This window comes from Leuresthes tenuis, unplaced genomic scaffold (assembly GCF_036924035.1).
Source record: "Leuresthes tenuis unplaced genomic scaffold, fLeuTen1.0.hap1 SCAF_19, whole genome shotgun sequence".
Lineage (NCBI taxonomy): Eukaryota > Metazoa > Chordata > Actinopteri > Atheriniformes > Atherinopsidae > Leuresthes > Leuresthes tenuis.
The window spans coordinates 18,483,012-18,499,272 of record NW_027325373.1 but is presented as its reverse complement, the minus strand read 5'-3'; the positions used below and the strand labels follow the sequence as shown (position 1 = coordinate 18,499,272).

Genomic DNA, 16,261 nt, shown 5'->3' with positions numbered 1-16,261 from the left:
TCAAAGTCACAGAAAGACGAGACGTCAAAGAGGAACGTAGTGTTATTTATTTTCTTTTTTTAAATAAGACAAATAAAATGTAATACTCCATCTAAAGAGTGCTGAAGCTCAATTTCTAAGACTAACTGTATGTAAGGCCACTTCTGAAAATGACGATACAAGAAACTGTAGCATCTGTGGTCAATGATACTTTATAATCATCCTTTAGCACACCCTCCATTCCAATAAATCCTCTAATACGTCTGTACAGTTAATAGTAACTTGAAATAAATTAATATTGCTTTCAGTTTTTCCTCAACTCCACGAAGAAGCCTGCCTGCAACGACTTGAATCTGCCAGGTTGTGACAAACTTCATTCTTTCTTCAGACAGCCACTCTACAGTATACACAGTATACAGTGGCACCTTCGCTCAGGGAGAGTCGCTCAAAGTAAAAATACTGACACGAGTGACCGAGTAAAAACATACATTCGTGGCTTTTCAAACTTGGAACAGAAGTCACCCACTAAATCAACAGTGCCGTCTCAAGCAAGCTTTGGCAAGTGCAAAGATCGATTTCAAGGAAAAAGTATTAAGTCTGAAGATTTCACACGTAGAAACCACACAAGCTCTAAACGTGGCCTTTAAACTCTGAAGAGGCACATGATTCTTGTGCAGCACGGTGGATTTTCATCAATCCAGACACCCTCAGTGATTCACAGTTAGTTGAAAGATCAGAAACAACAACAACGGAGGCTTTTATCAAGCGCTTCTGAAAATTTTCAGATGTAAACAATTGGCACAAATTAGTAACTGTAAAGTAACATCTGAACCCAAAAACATATTGCAGTCATTTTGGGACACACTCACACACACACACACACACACAAAGCAAGTTATGTTGGCTGTGTTTCTAAGCATTCTGATGTCTGGAGGTCCACGGCTCACTGCGCTCCCTTCAGAACGCCGCCATCACAAAGGGGCGTTTACCGTCACGCAGTTGTCCCCGACGAAGGCGTCTCCGACAGGTTTGTTTTGGATCTACGAGACGGACACAACAAAGTGAGAAATCACTGGGAAAATTCCGGCGATTTCAGAAGGAAAGTAAGCCATCTAACCTGTTGTGGATCATATGACTCTTGACGAGGTGCCCGGCGGCGAGAGCGGCCATCAGGGAGAGCTCTCCTGCCAGGACTGTAGCACAGACTATACGGGCCAGCTGACGGGCGTTCTCACCAGGCTGGTTGGGACACGTAACACCGAGCATCTGAAGACACAGGATGATGAAAAGGGTTTTTAATGTAAAGAACAAAAGGCATGACATCTAGATAGCCAAGAGGACACTGTGTTCCTGACGATAAAAGCTGTTCTCCTACATTTCCCATCACACCAAACTCAGGTCATGCTTTACTTATTTTCTGCTACAGTCACACAGTTGCTTTAATCTGCAGCTAAGACCCCAGTCAAAACTGAAAGGACAAACAGACTGACATTTCAACACCGGACGTACCACATCAGATAGTCTAAATTAAACAGTGTTTAACTGGATGTGAAACTTGATTACGTTCAGAGTTTCCTCCTTTTCTCCCTGTTTCCCTTCCTTAAGAATGGCTTCTTGACAGCCACCCTTCCATGGAGACCATTTCTGATGAGGCTTGGGCCAACAGTAAAGGACCAGCTGAAGGTCCAGATGCATCTCTCAGGTCCTGTTTCAGGTCTTTGCTGGATTTTTTCCTCTTTCAGATACTGTTCATCTGCTGTAGATAGTTTTTTAGGCCTGACACTTCTTCTTTTGTCCTCCACTTGTCCAGTTTCCTCAAATGTTTTAAGGACACACTGCACACCATGCTGAGATATGCCAAGTTTTCAGATAATAGCTCTTTGGGAATCACCTTGTTGGAGCAAAAATACTATTTTCTGTCTGTAAAACTGTTATCTTTGTTATTTTTCATCGATGAAACTAAAGAAATGTGAATAAATTATGTCTTTATGACATGCTGACGGTAACAAGAATGCACAAAAGATGCATTTTATAAAACTGTCACAAAATGTTTTCATGTTCACAGATTTAAAACGGTAAAGAACTGTACATTCAAAATGCAAAAGGATTGCATCTATTTGTAAAAGTAATCACATGCAGTAGAAGTGATAATACCTGCAGACAGGCCTGCTGCGGTGGCAGGTTGGTGCCTCCTCCCACTGTGCCCAGCTCTATGGAGGGCATGGTGCAGCTGATGTACAGATCCTCCCCATCTGAACCAGCAGACTCCATCTGAGTGATGCAACTGGAGCTCCCCACTGTCTGAGCAGGATCCTAAACCACAACACAGCACTATTACTCAGTAAAAGTGCGCTCAAAGTCCTTCAAAGCAATCGGAGCATTTAGTTTGTAGATCAGATCACAGGAGCGGCTTTTTAGGAGGGGAAATGCACCGTTATCAGAGTCGACTGAAACTTTGACGATGAAAATAAAAAGCAAACGTCACATAGGACTATGAAGATGATATGATAAAGAAGTGACATCACATCTCCCCATACTTCATCACCTGAGAATGATTTTAGTTGCAAAGTTACTCTGTAATTAAAGACATCCGAACTGATCTTTATTGGATTGCTTCTTCTTAATATCAAGTATTCTTATTCCATAAAGTTATTCAAACGTTCATGAGGTCCACTTCAACATTTCTCATACAGATACATTTCTGCTTCTCGCACATTTCCAAAGATGTGTTCATTTTGTTTCTCTATTGTGTCTTTTTCAGAACAGGCCGTGCTGTAACAGCCCAATGTCACTAAAAGTTACACCAGGAACGCGTGCTGTCATTTTAACCACTTTAATCTCGCCAGAATCAGCTGAATTTGTTGCCAGTGCTATAAAAGAAGCAATAATTTGACATTTAAACGTGTCGAGTGATCCATTACCTGTCCACAAGCAATGTAGATGGCTGTTACGATGTTGGCAGCGTGAGCATTAAAGCCCCCTATGCTGCCAGCCATGGCCGAGCCCACCAAGTTCTTGCTGATGTTCAGATCCACCAGAGCAGCTGTACTGCTCTTCAGCATCTACAGAAAATAAAAAATGGGCTCTTTCAGAGAAGAGAGTATAAATGTACAAAAAACAGCAGCAATTCTTCCTGATTTTTCCTCTGTGACTGGAAATTTGGGCAATCTCAGGATCTGTCAGCTCCTCAACAGAACAGGCTCGATGACCGTGGATCGATCAGCAATAAGATAAAACCAGTTGAAAATATCCCAATATGTGGCTCAGCCTATACCAGATGCTCAATGCCAAACATCTGGCATGAAAACAGCATAAACTTAGCTTTATTAATACGAGACAGGACAAAACTATGAATCAAGTATTTACAAATGATGGTTTGAGTTGTGTTTACCTCCCTGACCACCTTGGCAGGAATAGTGGCCTCACACACCGCAGACTTGCCCCTGCCCAGGATCCAGTTAATTGCGGCAGACTTCTTGTCAGTGCAATAGTTGCCACTAACTGACAGCACCTCCATGTCTGGAAACTGCTGCTGCAGTCTGTGCAGCGCCTTCTCAGTTCCCTGGAGAGGGCGACACACAAACATCTGTGTGAAACGCTGCACAGAAGACGATACGACCAAAGTGAGTCCTGACTGGTCGTACCTTGGAGAGCATGTTCATCCCCATGGCGTCGCCCGTCTGTGACTGGAAGCGAATGTACAGGTTCCTCCCAGCTATGCACACCAACAGCTTCTCCAGACGAGCAAACCTACAAAGTGCAGACACTCATTTATGAGCTGCGTGTCCTCTGATTTGACAACAACTTTTCCTCATCGTGTCATTCTCTATTCGTTCCACCACTGCCAATCCCACCGCCGACCCTTCTCCTGACCTGCTGGTCTCGTCGAAAGCCTCTTTGATGAAACTGAATCCCTCTGAGGTGTCGAGCCAGACTTTGACCTCTGCAGCCCGGCATGCAGAGGGCAGCTTCACCACGGGACCCCTGGTCATGCCATCTGCGAGGATCCTGCTGCTGCAGCCCCCGCTCATCTGCACAGGAAGGACAACAATGTCAGCGCAACCCACTCCTACACAAACACACTCCCACATACGGCCTGATTTTCCTCACTCACAGAAAGCGCCCTGCATCCTCTATTGGTGCTGGCTACCAGGCAGCCTTCTGTGGTCGCCATGGGGATGTAAAACTGCTTGTTGTCCAACAGAAGAGGGCCAGCCACTCCCACCGGCACCGGCATGTAGCCGATCACATTCTCACAGCAAGTCCCCATCACCTACAGGGCAAGGACACAAATTCATACACACTATGCAGCAGCTGGAACAGGAACACAGGAACATTTGATTTGTTCCTATGTAGATATGTTATCTGTGGGGAAATTAGACAACACTTATTTAACAATAAACACGAGTGCACATTTGACAGATAAGCCTGCCGTCGTCACCTTTGAATAGTCATAGTCCTTGTACGGCAGACAAGCCAGCGCAGAGGAAACAGGAAGTTTGGGTGACAACATTTCTCTCCTGATGGCCACGCCCCTCTCTGGAGTCTCAAGCACTGCTTCCAGTTTGTAGTTCAGTATCTTACACGAGGTCACAAGTTTCATCACCTCTGCGTCGCTAAGCATTTGAGGACCTCTCTAAAAAAAAAAAAAAACACACAACATGCAAACCGTTTTTAAAATGTAACACGAGCAAACAAAACCAGCTCCAGACTGTGCTTAACCATTTGTTCTGGTCAGTTTTACCTGGGGATCGGAGAGGATAGCCATACATTCCTCCAGCGACCGGGGCTCTGACGTGCAACTAGGAGGAACACAGGACGTCTGAGCGAGGGTGTCGTTTTCCATTGGAGCTGCTGCCGCTTCTGTGGCGCAGGAATCAGGAGAGAGCGATTTAGAATGAGGGCTTTTCCGTGTCAATTCATGCACTTACTCGTCCTTATTCAGTTCTAAAGGTAGAACCATTATTTATCGAGTTACAGCCACAGAAATCTCTCCAGAGGTTGAATCCAGCTACAACCTCCTCCGGCAGCAGTAGCAGTCTCAGAAAGATTACGACATGAGGGAAAACATGGGTATTGTAGTTCCAATGATTGGAGGGAACCTCAGAGCTGAATGGGTTAACAGCATGACCCAGGCCAGAACTCAACTTTATCATATCGCTACATTATCCTCACAATGTTCCTCGCTGCAAAAATTTAACAACTATCAGTTTATCTGGCCTTGAAGGAAACGTTCATCGTGTGAGCTGACGTACTTTAACAGATACCTTTGATGAGGCATTACAGTCAGTCCACGATCAATGCTATGACAGGGATTTCTTTTATCCATTTACCAGATTCAGGAGACACATTTGTGCACCCACATATCCACTAAATTATATTTGAACTTTTTCATTCATAAGATCTAAAGCAAAACTAACTTCTAAGTTATTTTAACCATTTTGGATTGAAAGTGTTTTCCTTTCATATCTTAAAACAAGCTCACACGCAGGTTTCATATCTCAAGCTGTAACATTTATATCGACATTTCTGTGCTGTCTCCCACTCGTGATTTTTTTCCTCCCCTCCTACCTTTAAAAATATGCCAAATGTGACCTCTTAATTCAGTAGCTAACTTCATAGGACAGTTTAACTGACTCGAATGTGCACAAATAAAGCAAACGGATGACAATACAGCATTTCTTAGTAGTTTTGTGGAAAAGCTTTAGGTTCACTTTCATTTACTCATTTTAATTTTTCAATTTATTTTAAATCCTTTGGCTGCAATTTAAAAATGTTGTAATGGTCATCGTATTTGAGATGTTCTCCATTACTTTTGGAAAATTTTCAACAGGAAAAAAAGTTGAATAACATAAAGTAACATTAAATATTTAAAAAGTTGACTTGGAAAGCTGATATGATGTAAACCTCTAAGCAACTCTTATTTCATCATTTAAGCTGATTTGAACACAAGTCTCACCCTTGTCTTTAAAGATGATGTCAGCCTCAGAGGACAGTTTCACGTCTGAAACAGGTGAGGCCATAGTACTGGTTGCCAGGACACCACTTGTGTTTTTGTGGGGTTTCGAGGCTGGAAGCTCCCTCCTGCAGCAGTCCTCTGCTGCCCTGGGCTTCTGGGTCGGAGAAGAGCTGCTAATGGGACTCCTCAGAGACAGCGTGGACTCTGTCTCTGCTTGCTCAAAGAAGACGTACTTCACAGCGAGTAGCAGGGCTAGACTGAGGGTTATCACGTGTTCCAGCTCCATACTGGTGGGTGGAGACACACAAGGTTAGGCATGAAAGGAGATCCCCGCACTGGAATCAATTACAATGCTGAATGACAGACAACTGTGATCGTGTAGAATTGTACGCATATTTTTTTGTATGTTTCTTTTACCTTGTGAGCTTCAGAGGCCACATGGTGCCAGCTGTGTCCAGTCTTTTTACTCCGCTGGGTCCCTCCTCTGTGTGATTGTGACCTGAATGCTCGGATGTTAGCCGAGTGTGGGCGTGAACCAAGGCCAAGCCCAGAGACTGAGAAATAACATCAGAGAGACAATCTTAGTAAGACTGTACACACTTCCTTTATCACTCTAATATCGAAGGTACAAAATGCTTTTCACACTTGCACAGAGGGTTGAAAACAGTTCCTCACCATAATGATTTTAACCCTTTGGGTCACAGGATTGGGCTTGTTATCCTCCTCCTCAGCCAGCACATGGGCTAAGTGGCTCATCTGCCAGATAGGACGCCCCTCGCGGCTTTCTCTTGACAGCTTTAACCACAAACATAAATACTTAGATACATAAATACTTAGATTCATGCAACTCATATCCCCAACTCATACCAGAGGTTCACATCTTACCTCCAGAACCAGGGAGACACACGCTGGGAAGAACGTCATGAAGACAAAGTAATTGGCCAGAACAGACATACAGCCAAAACAACACATGATCTCCAATTGGGGAACACCTGGAAAACAATAGAAAAATACTAGTTTCATCTTCCACTCGGGCCCAGACACTTTCACTTCTGCTGCATGCCCCCTCCCCTCTGCAAAAAGTGTGTATTCCTCTCAAGATGCTAACTATCTCCATTGTATTGTGAACAGCCACTCCACCACCACTGAGGCTGCTGCCTGTAAAGACAAAGGCCAAACTGCTGTTTGAATGAACTCTGATCAGCCCAACATGTGTGTTTTATATTTTATATTCTATTTAGCCAACAAACAGATGTACACATTCATCTTATTGTGTCAGATGAGCCGAGAAACGCTTTTTATTTGTCATAAAAACACTTTTTTTATAATGGTCGGTCATTTTAGGAAGGGACATGCTAAATCCTTCATGAATGATAATTTGGTTGTAGGTTACACCCCAATTCCAATGACAATTAACTCTGCCCAGCTCAAAATGTCACTATTTTTGGTGCCAAGCAGAGTTGTTTTTCTTTGAAGAAGCCTCTTAGACAAAGACAGAGAGGTGAAGAAATCGTCCGTAGTTACAGTCTTTCCCTGGTCCGTAAATGGTTCCATCAATTTCAAAACAAACATTCTCTGACAGCCTCTCTCCCTTAGGACGAGTGAGATCTTTTCCCAAGTAAGGGATGGCATTACACATGTACTTTGTGGGCAGATCTGCTGCAATCCAAAGCTTGATTCCAAACTTGTCGGGCTTGGATGCAGTGTACTGCAGAAAGGGACGCCATCAGCTCGAAAACACTCATCTGCCAGCTGGAATTTGTTCTACGGCCCTCCTGGACTGTGCTGATATCCAACAAACACAGGAAGCTTCGAGGGCGGCTCGTGATTTTGCGTGTCACAAACTCTGTTGGCCCTCCAGATCCACTGAATGCTGTCTGTGGAGTTTCATGAGCAGAATAGTCTCCAACTTTGTGGTGGAACCGCACAGTGCCATTATTCGCCTTCTCTGTGGATCCAGGTGTGATGCCCACATCTGCAACTTTTTGTTTTTTATTATAAGTGGGGTTGACATGCGCTGTGTGTTCCTCCTCGTCTGACGTGGCCTCTGTGTCTGAACTGTCCTGCTCAATCACATACTTGACCACCCGTCTCCTGGTGCATCTTTGGAGGGGAGGATTTACTGGTGCAAGAGCAGTCGCATCCTCATCGCCTGACGAACTGGTGGCAACGTTTTCATTCTGAAATGCGAGGTGCACATCTCCACCATCAGATTCACAGTCCGACATGCTCTGTAGAATTGCTAAAGCCTCCTGAGCACTGGTCCTTCTTGGTTGTGACATTGTGAAGTCTGGGTCTGAGTGCTAAACATTCCCTATTTATGGTAGTTTACGCATCGGGACCACAGTCCTCAGTTCCTATAACCATTTTAGCTCCTTCTCCGAGTCTTTTCTGGGTTCCATAGGAACACAAATGACATTGGTGTTTGGTGGCTGGTAGCTCCGCCCCTTGTCTGCGGCGCTCTGCTCTCCTTCTTTCCTTCATGAAACGAAGAAGTATCGCCTGCTGCTCGATTCTTCGTCTCCTGACTCTCGCTGTGTGCTCTTCCAGCCTCGATCTTAGACGCCTGATGTGATCGTCCATGATTAATACCGCTGTAATGCAGACCATAAACTCGGTGGCCTCCTCACTCTCCATGTTAGCTTCTTGGTGGTGTTGTTTTCTTCTCCCCTTACTTTTGTTGTTGAGTGTGGCGCTACAGTAACACGTCACTGTCGCGGACAGTTGCGTCACATCAGTCCCGACCAAGGTCCCCGGCTTATGTGCGAATGCAAAATTAAACAGTTCCCCTGGGGAAGGGCAGTTCGAGGTGGACAGTTCTTAGAACTCTCTGTCCGAATGCGCCCAAAGTGCAGACTAAAGTCCAAAGTGCAGACTAAAGTCTGCACTTTGGGACTTCTAGTGTTAAGCGTCACCACTACATTTCTAACAATTTCAGCACATTCCCATCTACAGGCAAAGAAGCTGAACTACTCTTTACCTGACATGGTGCCAACTCCTATAACCAGACACTCAACCAGAGCATCAAGGGTGAACGTGGGTCCCAGGATAGCCATGCCCTGAGAGATATTCTCTCTCACTTCCTCCTACAAACAAAACACACGGCGACACCGTCACACACTGACATCTATAGCAGCTGTGTTCCCAAAATGAATGAAGGTGCATTTCTAATGCAACCAGCTGTGTCACACTTACCTGAGAGTTTGAGCTGAGGGCAAATTTAGCCAAGGTGCAGGCTTTGGACAGGTCAATAAGCAGGAGAAAGAAGGGCAGGGCTTCACTGCAGGGAGAGAAGTAAAATGGGAGTCAAAGAGGAAAAAGATGAGCTAACATTCCTTTCAGCATCTTAAAGTATCAATTTTATAATTAGACATAACTTTGATATTACCCCTAAATGAAATGACTCACTGCCAATCTAAACAGACTGTGTGACACCAGATTCTGAGTCTAAGTACTGCAGGAATTTCAGCTGCACTGCGATTGCATAAATGTTTAACCATCCTTTGTCTCCAAGTTTATCATGATAAGCGTTACCGGTTAATATCTATATATGGCAACAGCTTTTGAGAGCAGTTTAACAAAAACTGATTTCGGAATTCGGAAATAACAAAGAGGTGCATAGACCGTGACACTTGTAATAACAGAAACTTCAGCATACAAATCTGAACACGACCATACAACCTTACGCCACACAAGCTGACAGATCAGAGTTAAGAGATAAAGTTAGACATATCATAGCATCAGATGTCTCAGAACGTCTCATTGACATTCTGAATGGTGTAATACCTGATTAATACTGTTCTAACAGCGTGTTTTCCTGGTATGAAAAAAAAAGTGACCTCACAAGTAAGTTCAGTCATAACCCTCATCACTTTTAAGAAGGTTGCAAAGAGTATACAGTATGCGAGTACATTTGTGAGACTTACTTAAGGCCTGTCAGCTCTTTCCCAAAGAAGTGGATGACCACTGTGCTGAAAACAAAGCTTGAAAATACTGTGAATAATCCAGCAATACCTGCAGAAAGAGAAGAAACACAATGTCGACATTTCAGGTCAGGTTTGTTTGTTATCCAAGGCCTTGGGTTACAGGTTTTAGGAAAAATACATATATTTTGATACATCAAAAGTGAATAAAACGTTTTCTTTTTTGACATTTTCACAACATGACTGAATCAAAAAGTGTGGATCTGCAGAAGTAAAAGACGAAACCGTGACCAAGAATCCAGGAGGTTTCAATGCTTTCTGGGTGTGATACAGTCACAAAAATGCTGACAGGCATAGTAAGAACAGCCATTATGTCCAAGCCACAATAAATAATCATACTGACCCAGAATATATTTGGATCCCAGCTGTAGAAGATTCTTGAACTGGAAATAGATATAAATGATGGCCATGCAGCGAGTGACTGTCAGAATGATTATGTCACTGCTGTGGACATCCTGTAAGAAACCAGACATTTTTACTTGTTAGTATCCAAACAACTAAGGCAGGAATTCTTGTTTTTTTGTAAGTGCTACATCCACATCAGCCTCACCTCCTCCACTTTGGGGCACTCATTCCAGCTGCACACCTGGCTGCTGGCTGTTAAGCTGTTCATGGACATGAGGCAGACGGTGACAGCCAGGGTCCCAACTATCACCTCCCATGGGTGAGAGGCCACCAGCAAGCCATGGAGCCTAAACAGACGTGCCAACATGGTCTCAGGATGCCTTCCTGCTTCCTAAGGTCACAGCTTCACCTGTTAACACAAAAAATGGCACACCCAAGCCAACAGAGAGTGATTAGCTGGCAGTTTTAAGACAGTACTTTAAAAATACATGGCATGCTAAGAAAGCAAAGGAAGCTTCAGTTAAAAATACACAGTCTTACTACATTTGATGTAGAAACAAGAAAGTTTTTATAACCGTTATTGCTAGCGTTAGCTACTTTTTAGCATTAGCACATTAGCTATCACGCATCTTACACAGCCTCTAACCAAAGAACGTCAGTCACTCAGTCTACCCAGAGTTACTCCTTGATATCATCATGAAAGTGTCGTAATACCAAAGCAGAGATTCACTGTGAAACAAGGGTTCTTACCATAACGGTGATGGCACTGTTACAACCCTGATGTAACGAATCACAAAACCAACATGGCGACGCGGAAATCCTGACCTCATTCCATCGTCACGAGCAGGACATGACGTCACAGGGTGGGGCAAAAGTGGCGTGTGTTTGTGCGGCTTTATATATTTATCCGTCCTTTTTCTATACCCGCTTAGTCCAACCCAGTGTCTCTATATTTATAGTTTATATGTTTATCGAACCGGAGGTCATCGATCTTTTTCTGTGACCACTGGCTCCTTTCAATTTCAGTCCAGTTCTTGTATTGTACCTGACCATTTAAGGTTTTTTTTTCTTAACTTGTTTAAAACTAACCTTTTCAGCATTCAAGGGAAAAAGTTTTAAAAAACAACTCAAGTGATGAACCAGTGTCAAAGTGAGTAAAAAGACTTTTTCAAATCTCTAGGCAAGTTGTTTCTAGCAGCCTGTCACAAAGACACATGGAAGGTGTCAAGAAGCCATTCTTAAGGAATGAAAACAAGGAGAAAAGGCTGAGGTATGCCAAATGACACAAGAAGTGGACTGAAAATCAGTGGCAACAGGTCTTATGGAGGGATGAATCCTCCCCAGAGCCGGGATCTCAACATTATTGAAGCAGTGTGGGATGATCCTGACAGAGAACAGAACAAAAGGCAGCTGACATCCAAAGAAGAGCTTTGGTATGTCCTTCAAGAAGCCTGCAGAACTATTCCTGAAGACTACTTAAAGCAGTGTTTCTCAATTCTGGTCCTCATGACCCACTGCTCTGCATGTTTTCGATGTTTGCTTCCTCCACCACACCTGATTCAAATAAATGGCTCCTTATCAGGCCACTGCAGTGCTTGATGACTAGCTGATCATTTGAAGAATAAAGGTGCTCAGACCAAATATTGACTTTAACGCAAGTTAGAATTGTACAAACTGTATTTGCATTCTATACAGTTTTTTCTTTGTATGTTTGTACATGTTTCAATACATCACTGCATCTATTTCCCTGGAAAAATACAAAAAAAAAGGAAAGGTGTCTCAAGACAGAGGGGACTCGTGAGACAAGTTGCTCTCTAGTGAATTTTGCCCTCCACTGATCACCAACCAGTTGTCTGACATTACTCAAGAGTTATATCCAAGACTGCTCAGTTTGCAAGCATGCAGGAAACAGCTAAGAACACAGAGTTGTCATTTTTGGCAGCAGAACAACACAAGTATCACCAGAGTCTACATTCAGGAAGCAGAGGCGCAAAAGGTTGGGTGGTGGAGCATAGGTGGAGTAACGTACAAAATAAAGGAAGGAAAGCAAAACAAAGCACTTTCAGGCTTTCAGTGAAATGTTGTCAGCAATAACCCTCATTTGACATTATGTCCTTGTGGGAAACAAACGAAAGCAATTAAGAAAATTTTGATTTTGAAAGTGGTCCATTGTGTGGTGCTGTTTGAGCAAAATTGTGGTATTGTAAGTATTACACTCCTAGGGACAATTAGAGACTCAATTTGACTTAACATACATGCTTTTTGAAAGGGGTAGGAGTACCTGGAGAGAACTCACGCATAGACAGGGAGAACAGGCAAGACGCCAGTCAGGAGTTGTACCTGGAACCTCCTGCTGTGAGGCAACAGTGCTAACCACCACACCACTGTGCCTGTTGTTTAATTTAGCTTTTTTTATTATATATTTGTACACACATGTATCTGATGTTATTTACTCTTTGCAAATACTTTTACCTTTTCATATACCCTTTTATAGACCTTGTTTATATATCGTCTATAGAACTTTTTTCACGTGTCATTTTATAACACTGCAGGTGCGGCACCTAATTTAGTTGTAGATGTTACAATGACAATAAGGAATATTCTGATTCTCGTATTTGAGGATCGTTTTCATCGTGCTGGATATTAAAATTAGATTAAGTCATTTTGACTACGAGGGTGTTTAAGATTTTCTCTCCTGTTGCATGCAGTATTGAAGACATACAGACAGACCAGTCTCAGTGCACATTGATTTTTCAAGACTCTGGGACTCTACCAGATGGGAAAAGGTGTTAAAATGAGGTGAAATTTCCTGAAAACCGCAGCATATGATTCACATCAATGTTTGTGAATGATGTGAATGGGTCTGTGTTCCCTGATTGGAGGAGAACTCGGCCAACTGGATAGAAATGTTTCATTTGTAGGTCAGTAAAAAAATGGACCGCATTTATGTTGTAGTTTCCTAGTCTTGTTGACCACTTTTACACTACATTGACACATCACTTCTTATCCTATGCAGTCTATATAGTCAATCATATACACTCACACACCAATGAATGCAATGTGGCGTTCAGTGTTTTTTCCAAGGATACTATGACTGGGGCAACCAGGGATTGAACCACCATCTTCCTACATTCTTCAGATAAGTATTTAGTAACATAATAATTCATATGAGATTGAGGAATTACCATATTAAAGTAAGTTAACGCGTCAATTTTAAGAGTTCTTTAGGATTCCCAAGAACCTGAGGCATCCATACATCTATTTTTCAAATAATTTAACTTTGAGTGCTCCACTAAAACAGACATGTTGGCTGAGCCACCAGAGCCATGCAGTGCCCCACCTTTCGTTGTAAACTCTGTAAAAGGTCATGTAAATTAGACAACCACCTGGTAGAATAAAGTCTCTCCCAACTTTTTGTCTTCCTCTCTTGCTCATGACAGCAAAACACGCAAAATAAAGTTTCTATGTGTTGATGAAGAAAACATGTTCACAGACGTTACTCGATCAAAACATATTATTTATGACACTGATTTTGTGTTGGGAGGCATGTGCTGTTGACACAGTACTGAAACTCAGCAAACACTGCGCCCTGCGTTTATGGCAGGTATTTGTTGTGGACTTTACACTGAGTTATCAGTATGCAATCGTCTGTTATCACACTGAAATATCTGGACCGCAGGACGAAGAAGAAATGAAGAGCGTACAGCCTTAGTGACAGCAGTGGAATGACTGGAAACACAAACGTTGACACCCACGTTTTCTCCTGCTATAAGAAAATAGCATTCATTCTTAGATAACACACTAGTATTTTTTCGGTTCAACGCTCTTAAACTCCTCACAGTGTGACTTCTTCCCGGGACATCACAACTGTTGCATGTCTGTAAAGACTCACAAGACATTTCCTTCCTGCTTCAGAAGTGAATCACTGTTAGGGGATCGGTCAAGGCCACTGAGGAGTGGAGCCGTTTGGTCCTTATGTGGGCACTGATGGATTAACTAGATGGAAAATTTTGCATATAATAATACAAAAGAAACATCAAAAGTTGCATAGAACTTGACAGTTTCTCCGAGAACCAACTTATCATCAAATCAAACTGAGTTTACTGTCTTACTGTCAAATAAGAATAAGGAAACTACAGCTTAAACAGGGTTCTGAGGGCACCTCAATTTAGTTCTGCTTATTTGTTAAATGCATACCATCCTTTTATGTTTACTATCTTATCTTTACTATATTATACACCTGCAACTCATTATCTCACCGACTGCTCATGTTCTGATTATCTCTATTGAGCAATGTTTGTCTTGTAACAGACAATGCTATGCAAATGTTACTGAGCCACACCTTATTTCCTTATATATTTTCATGAAAGCAGGAAGTTATTACAACAAATTCTTGAAACGTGTACAAACATACAAAGAAACAACAAGAAGCAGCCAGTGTCCCAATAAAGACTTGGAAAGACCTTCAGAAAGCCTGGAGAACTATTGCTCTAAGGCCACTTTAAAATACTAACGATAGATAAGATAGTCTGGCTGCTTGGAAACAAGCCTAAAGAAATGAAGGCTGGATCAAGACTTTTGCACAGTTTTGTATATCTGATGTTTTATTGTTCATAATATATTTTACAATGGTAATGGTACTTTTGTTAAATTGATGTTTTCTATTGGTAAAATTCTTTAGATCAAAGGGTTTTTACAGTGTTAGCAGCCTCTCCACCGGCGCTAAGTGAATGGAGGTGAGGAAATATTACATTAGTTATCAAAAGGATTACTTGTACATTTGTGATCTGGTTAAAGAGCTCAGATACATCAGTTCTAGGGGTACTTAACTGTTTTTCCCACAGTCAGAAACTAGTCAGTTTAGGACGGTCCATTTGTGTTTTTAGTTTACTCTGAATGTGTCAACACAGCAATATGTGGACATCTTGGCTCACTTTTGCTGAGTTTGAATTGGATTTAACAATAAAATCATGATCATTTAGGGAGCTAAGCAAAAAGGCAGAGTGAGGTTTCCTTTTTCAATTTTATCTGAAAAGGAGGCCTCCTGTCTCAAATTTAGGAAAACTCTGATTTAAACCACTAACAAACAAATTAGGTCCCAGCGTTTTCTTTCCTTTTTAGTCATCTAAATATTCTTTAAAGGATGTGATTTATTTTCTTTCAATTACCTTTAAAATGTCCATATACTGTCATTACAACCTGATATTACATTAATGTTAAATTTGTAGATTTCTTTAGCTCTGCCTTGCTCCCATTTGCACAACTTAGTTCCTCTTATCATGATAAAATGATTTGATTGATTTGACATTAATCCTGTTTAGTAATCATTTATGCAACAATTCTGGGGGTGGAGAGGATGAGCATGGCGAAATACAGCTTAATTGCACTTTTCCAATGTAATTCCTCTGTGCTTCTGTAAAATAATATTTAAATAACTTAGAACCTTTCAGCCTTCAGCTTAGTTTTCAGTTTCTTTGCCTTCCCTTACACAAAGACACAGTCAGGACTGGCTTATTTCGAGCACAGACAATGAAACCATTGAACGTAGACCGTGTCCCTTCATTTGCACATCAGGTAGATCTGGTTTAACAAAAAAAATGGTCTGCTTGCTTTATTTCAGTTCTGTCTTCTTCTTCATTAAAACAACAAGACTTAAGTTGCTGTCTTTCAACATTTTGAGGTTGCTGAGTTTCACAGTCCCCTTGAACTTGTCCACTGAGTGAGTTCAGATGACACGAGGCACGGGGTTTTCATTCATGCTTCTTTCATCAGCTGCGCCTTCGCTCATACCTGTTGGAGAGGAAGTCTTTTCGCGCTGCGTCATTCTCATTGCATGCTATTAGTAGAAGAGGTATTTTTATTAAACCGATAGTGACGACATGTAATCCCAAAAACATTTTTGCTTTGAAATTTGCAATTAGGTTCCTGAACTCCTCCCTCTTTCCGGGTTATTTCTCTAACAGCAGCGTCGTCCTCGGCGACAAAGTTGGAGATC

The 16,261-nt window shown here is 42.2% G+C and overlaps 1 protein-coding gene across 2 annotated transcripts in view; it reads right to left on the bottom strand.

Moving 5' to 3' along the window:
- Nucleotides 1-24: 24 nt before the first annotated feature.
- Nucleotides 25-16,261, bottom strand: part of LOC140277438 (3-hydroxy-3-methylglutaryl-coenzyme A reductase-like) — a 33,611-nt gene continuing 17,374 nt past the window's right edge. The window contains exons 1-20 of one of the 2 annotated variants that reach the window (XM_072372455.1): nucleotides 11,017-11,091; nucleotides 10,472-10,675; nucleotides 10,265-10,376; nucleotides 9,865-9,952; nucleotides 9,134-9,218; nucleotides 8,919-9,024; nucleotides 6,824-6,930; nucleotides 6,614-6,733; nucleotides 6,356-6,492; nucleotides 5,939-6,225; nucleotides 4,724-4,842; nucleotides 4,421-4,615; nucleotides 4,094-4,252; nucleotides 3,853-4,010; nucleotides 3,624-3,729; nucleotides 3,371-3,541; nucleotides 2,901-3,041; nucleotides 2,134-2,292; nucleotides 1,097-1,245; nucleotides 25-1,019 (exon numbers count right to left, since the gene is read on the bottom strand). In XM_072372455.1, the coding sequence (XP_072228556.1) occupies nucleotides 971-1,019; nucleotides 1,097-1,245; nucleotides 2,134-2,292; nucleotides 2,901-3,041; nucleotides 3,371-3,541; nucleotides 3,624-3,729; nucleotides 3,853-4,010; nucleotides 4,094-4,252; nucleotides 4,421-4,615; nucleotides 4,724-4,842; nucleotides 5,939-6,225; nucleotides 6,356-6,492; nucleotides 6,614-6,733; nucleotides 6,824-6,930; nucleotides 8,919-9,024; nucleotides 9,134-9,218; nucleotides 9,865-9,952; nucleotides 10,265-10,376; nucleotides 10,472-10,633 (2,610 nt within the window). In that variant the 5' untranslated portion in view covers nucleotides 10,634-10,675; nucleotides 11,017-11,091 and the 3' untranslated portion in view covers nucleotides 25-970. Of the gene's footprint in view, nucleotides 1,020-1,096; nucleotides 1,246-2,133; nucleotides 2,293-2,900; nucleotides 3,042-3,370; nucleotides 3,542-3,623; nucleotides 3,730-3,852; nucleotides 4,011-4,093; nucleotides 4,253-4,420; nucleotides 4,616-4,723; nucleotides 4,843-5,938; nucleotides 6,226-6,355; nucleotides 6,493-6,613; nucleotides 6,734-6,823; nucleotides 6,931-8,918; nucleotides 9,025-9,133; nucleotides 9,219-9,864; nucleotides 9,953-10,264; nucleotides 10,377-10,471; nucleotides 10,676-11,016; nucleotides 11,092-16,261 lie in introns of those variants that run through there. The other variant, XM_072372456.1, reaches the window with a different exon arrangement.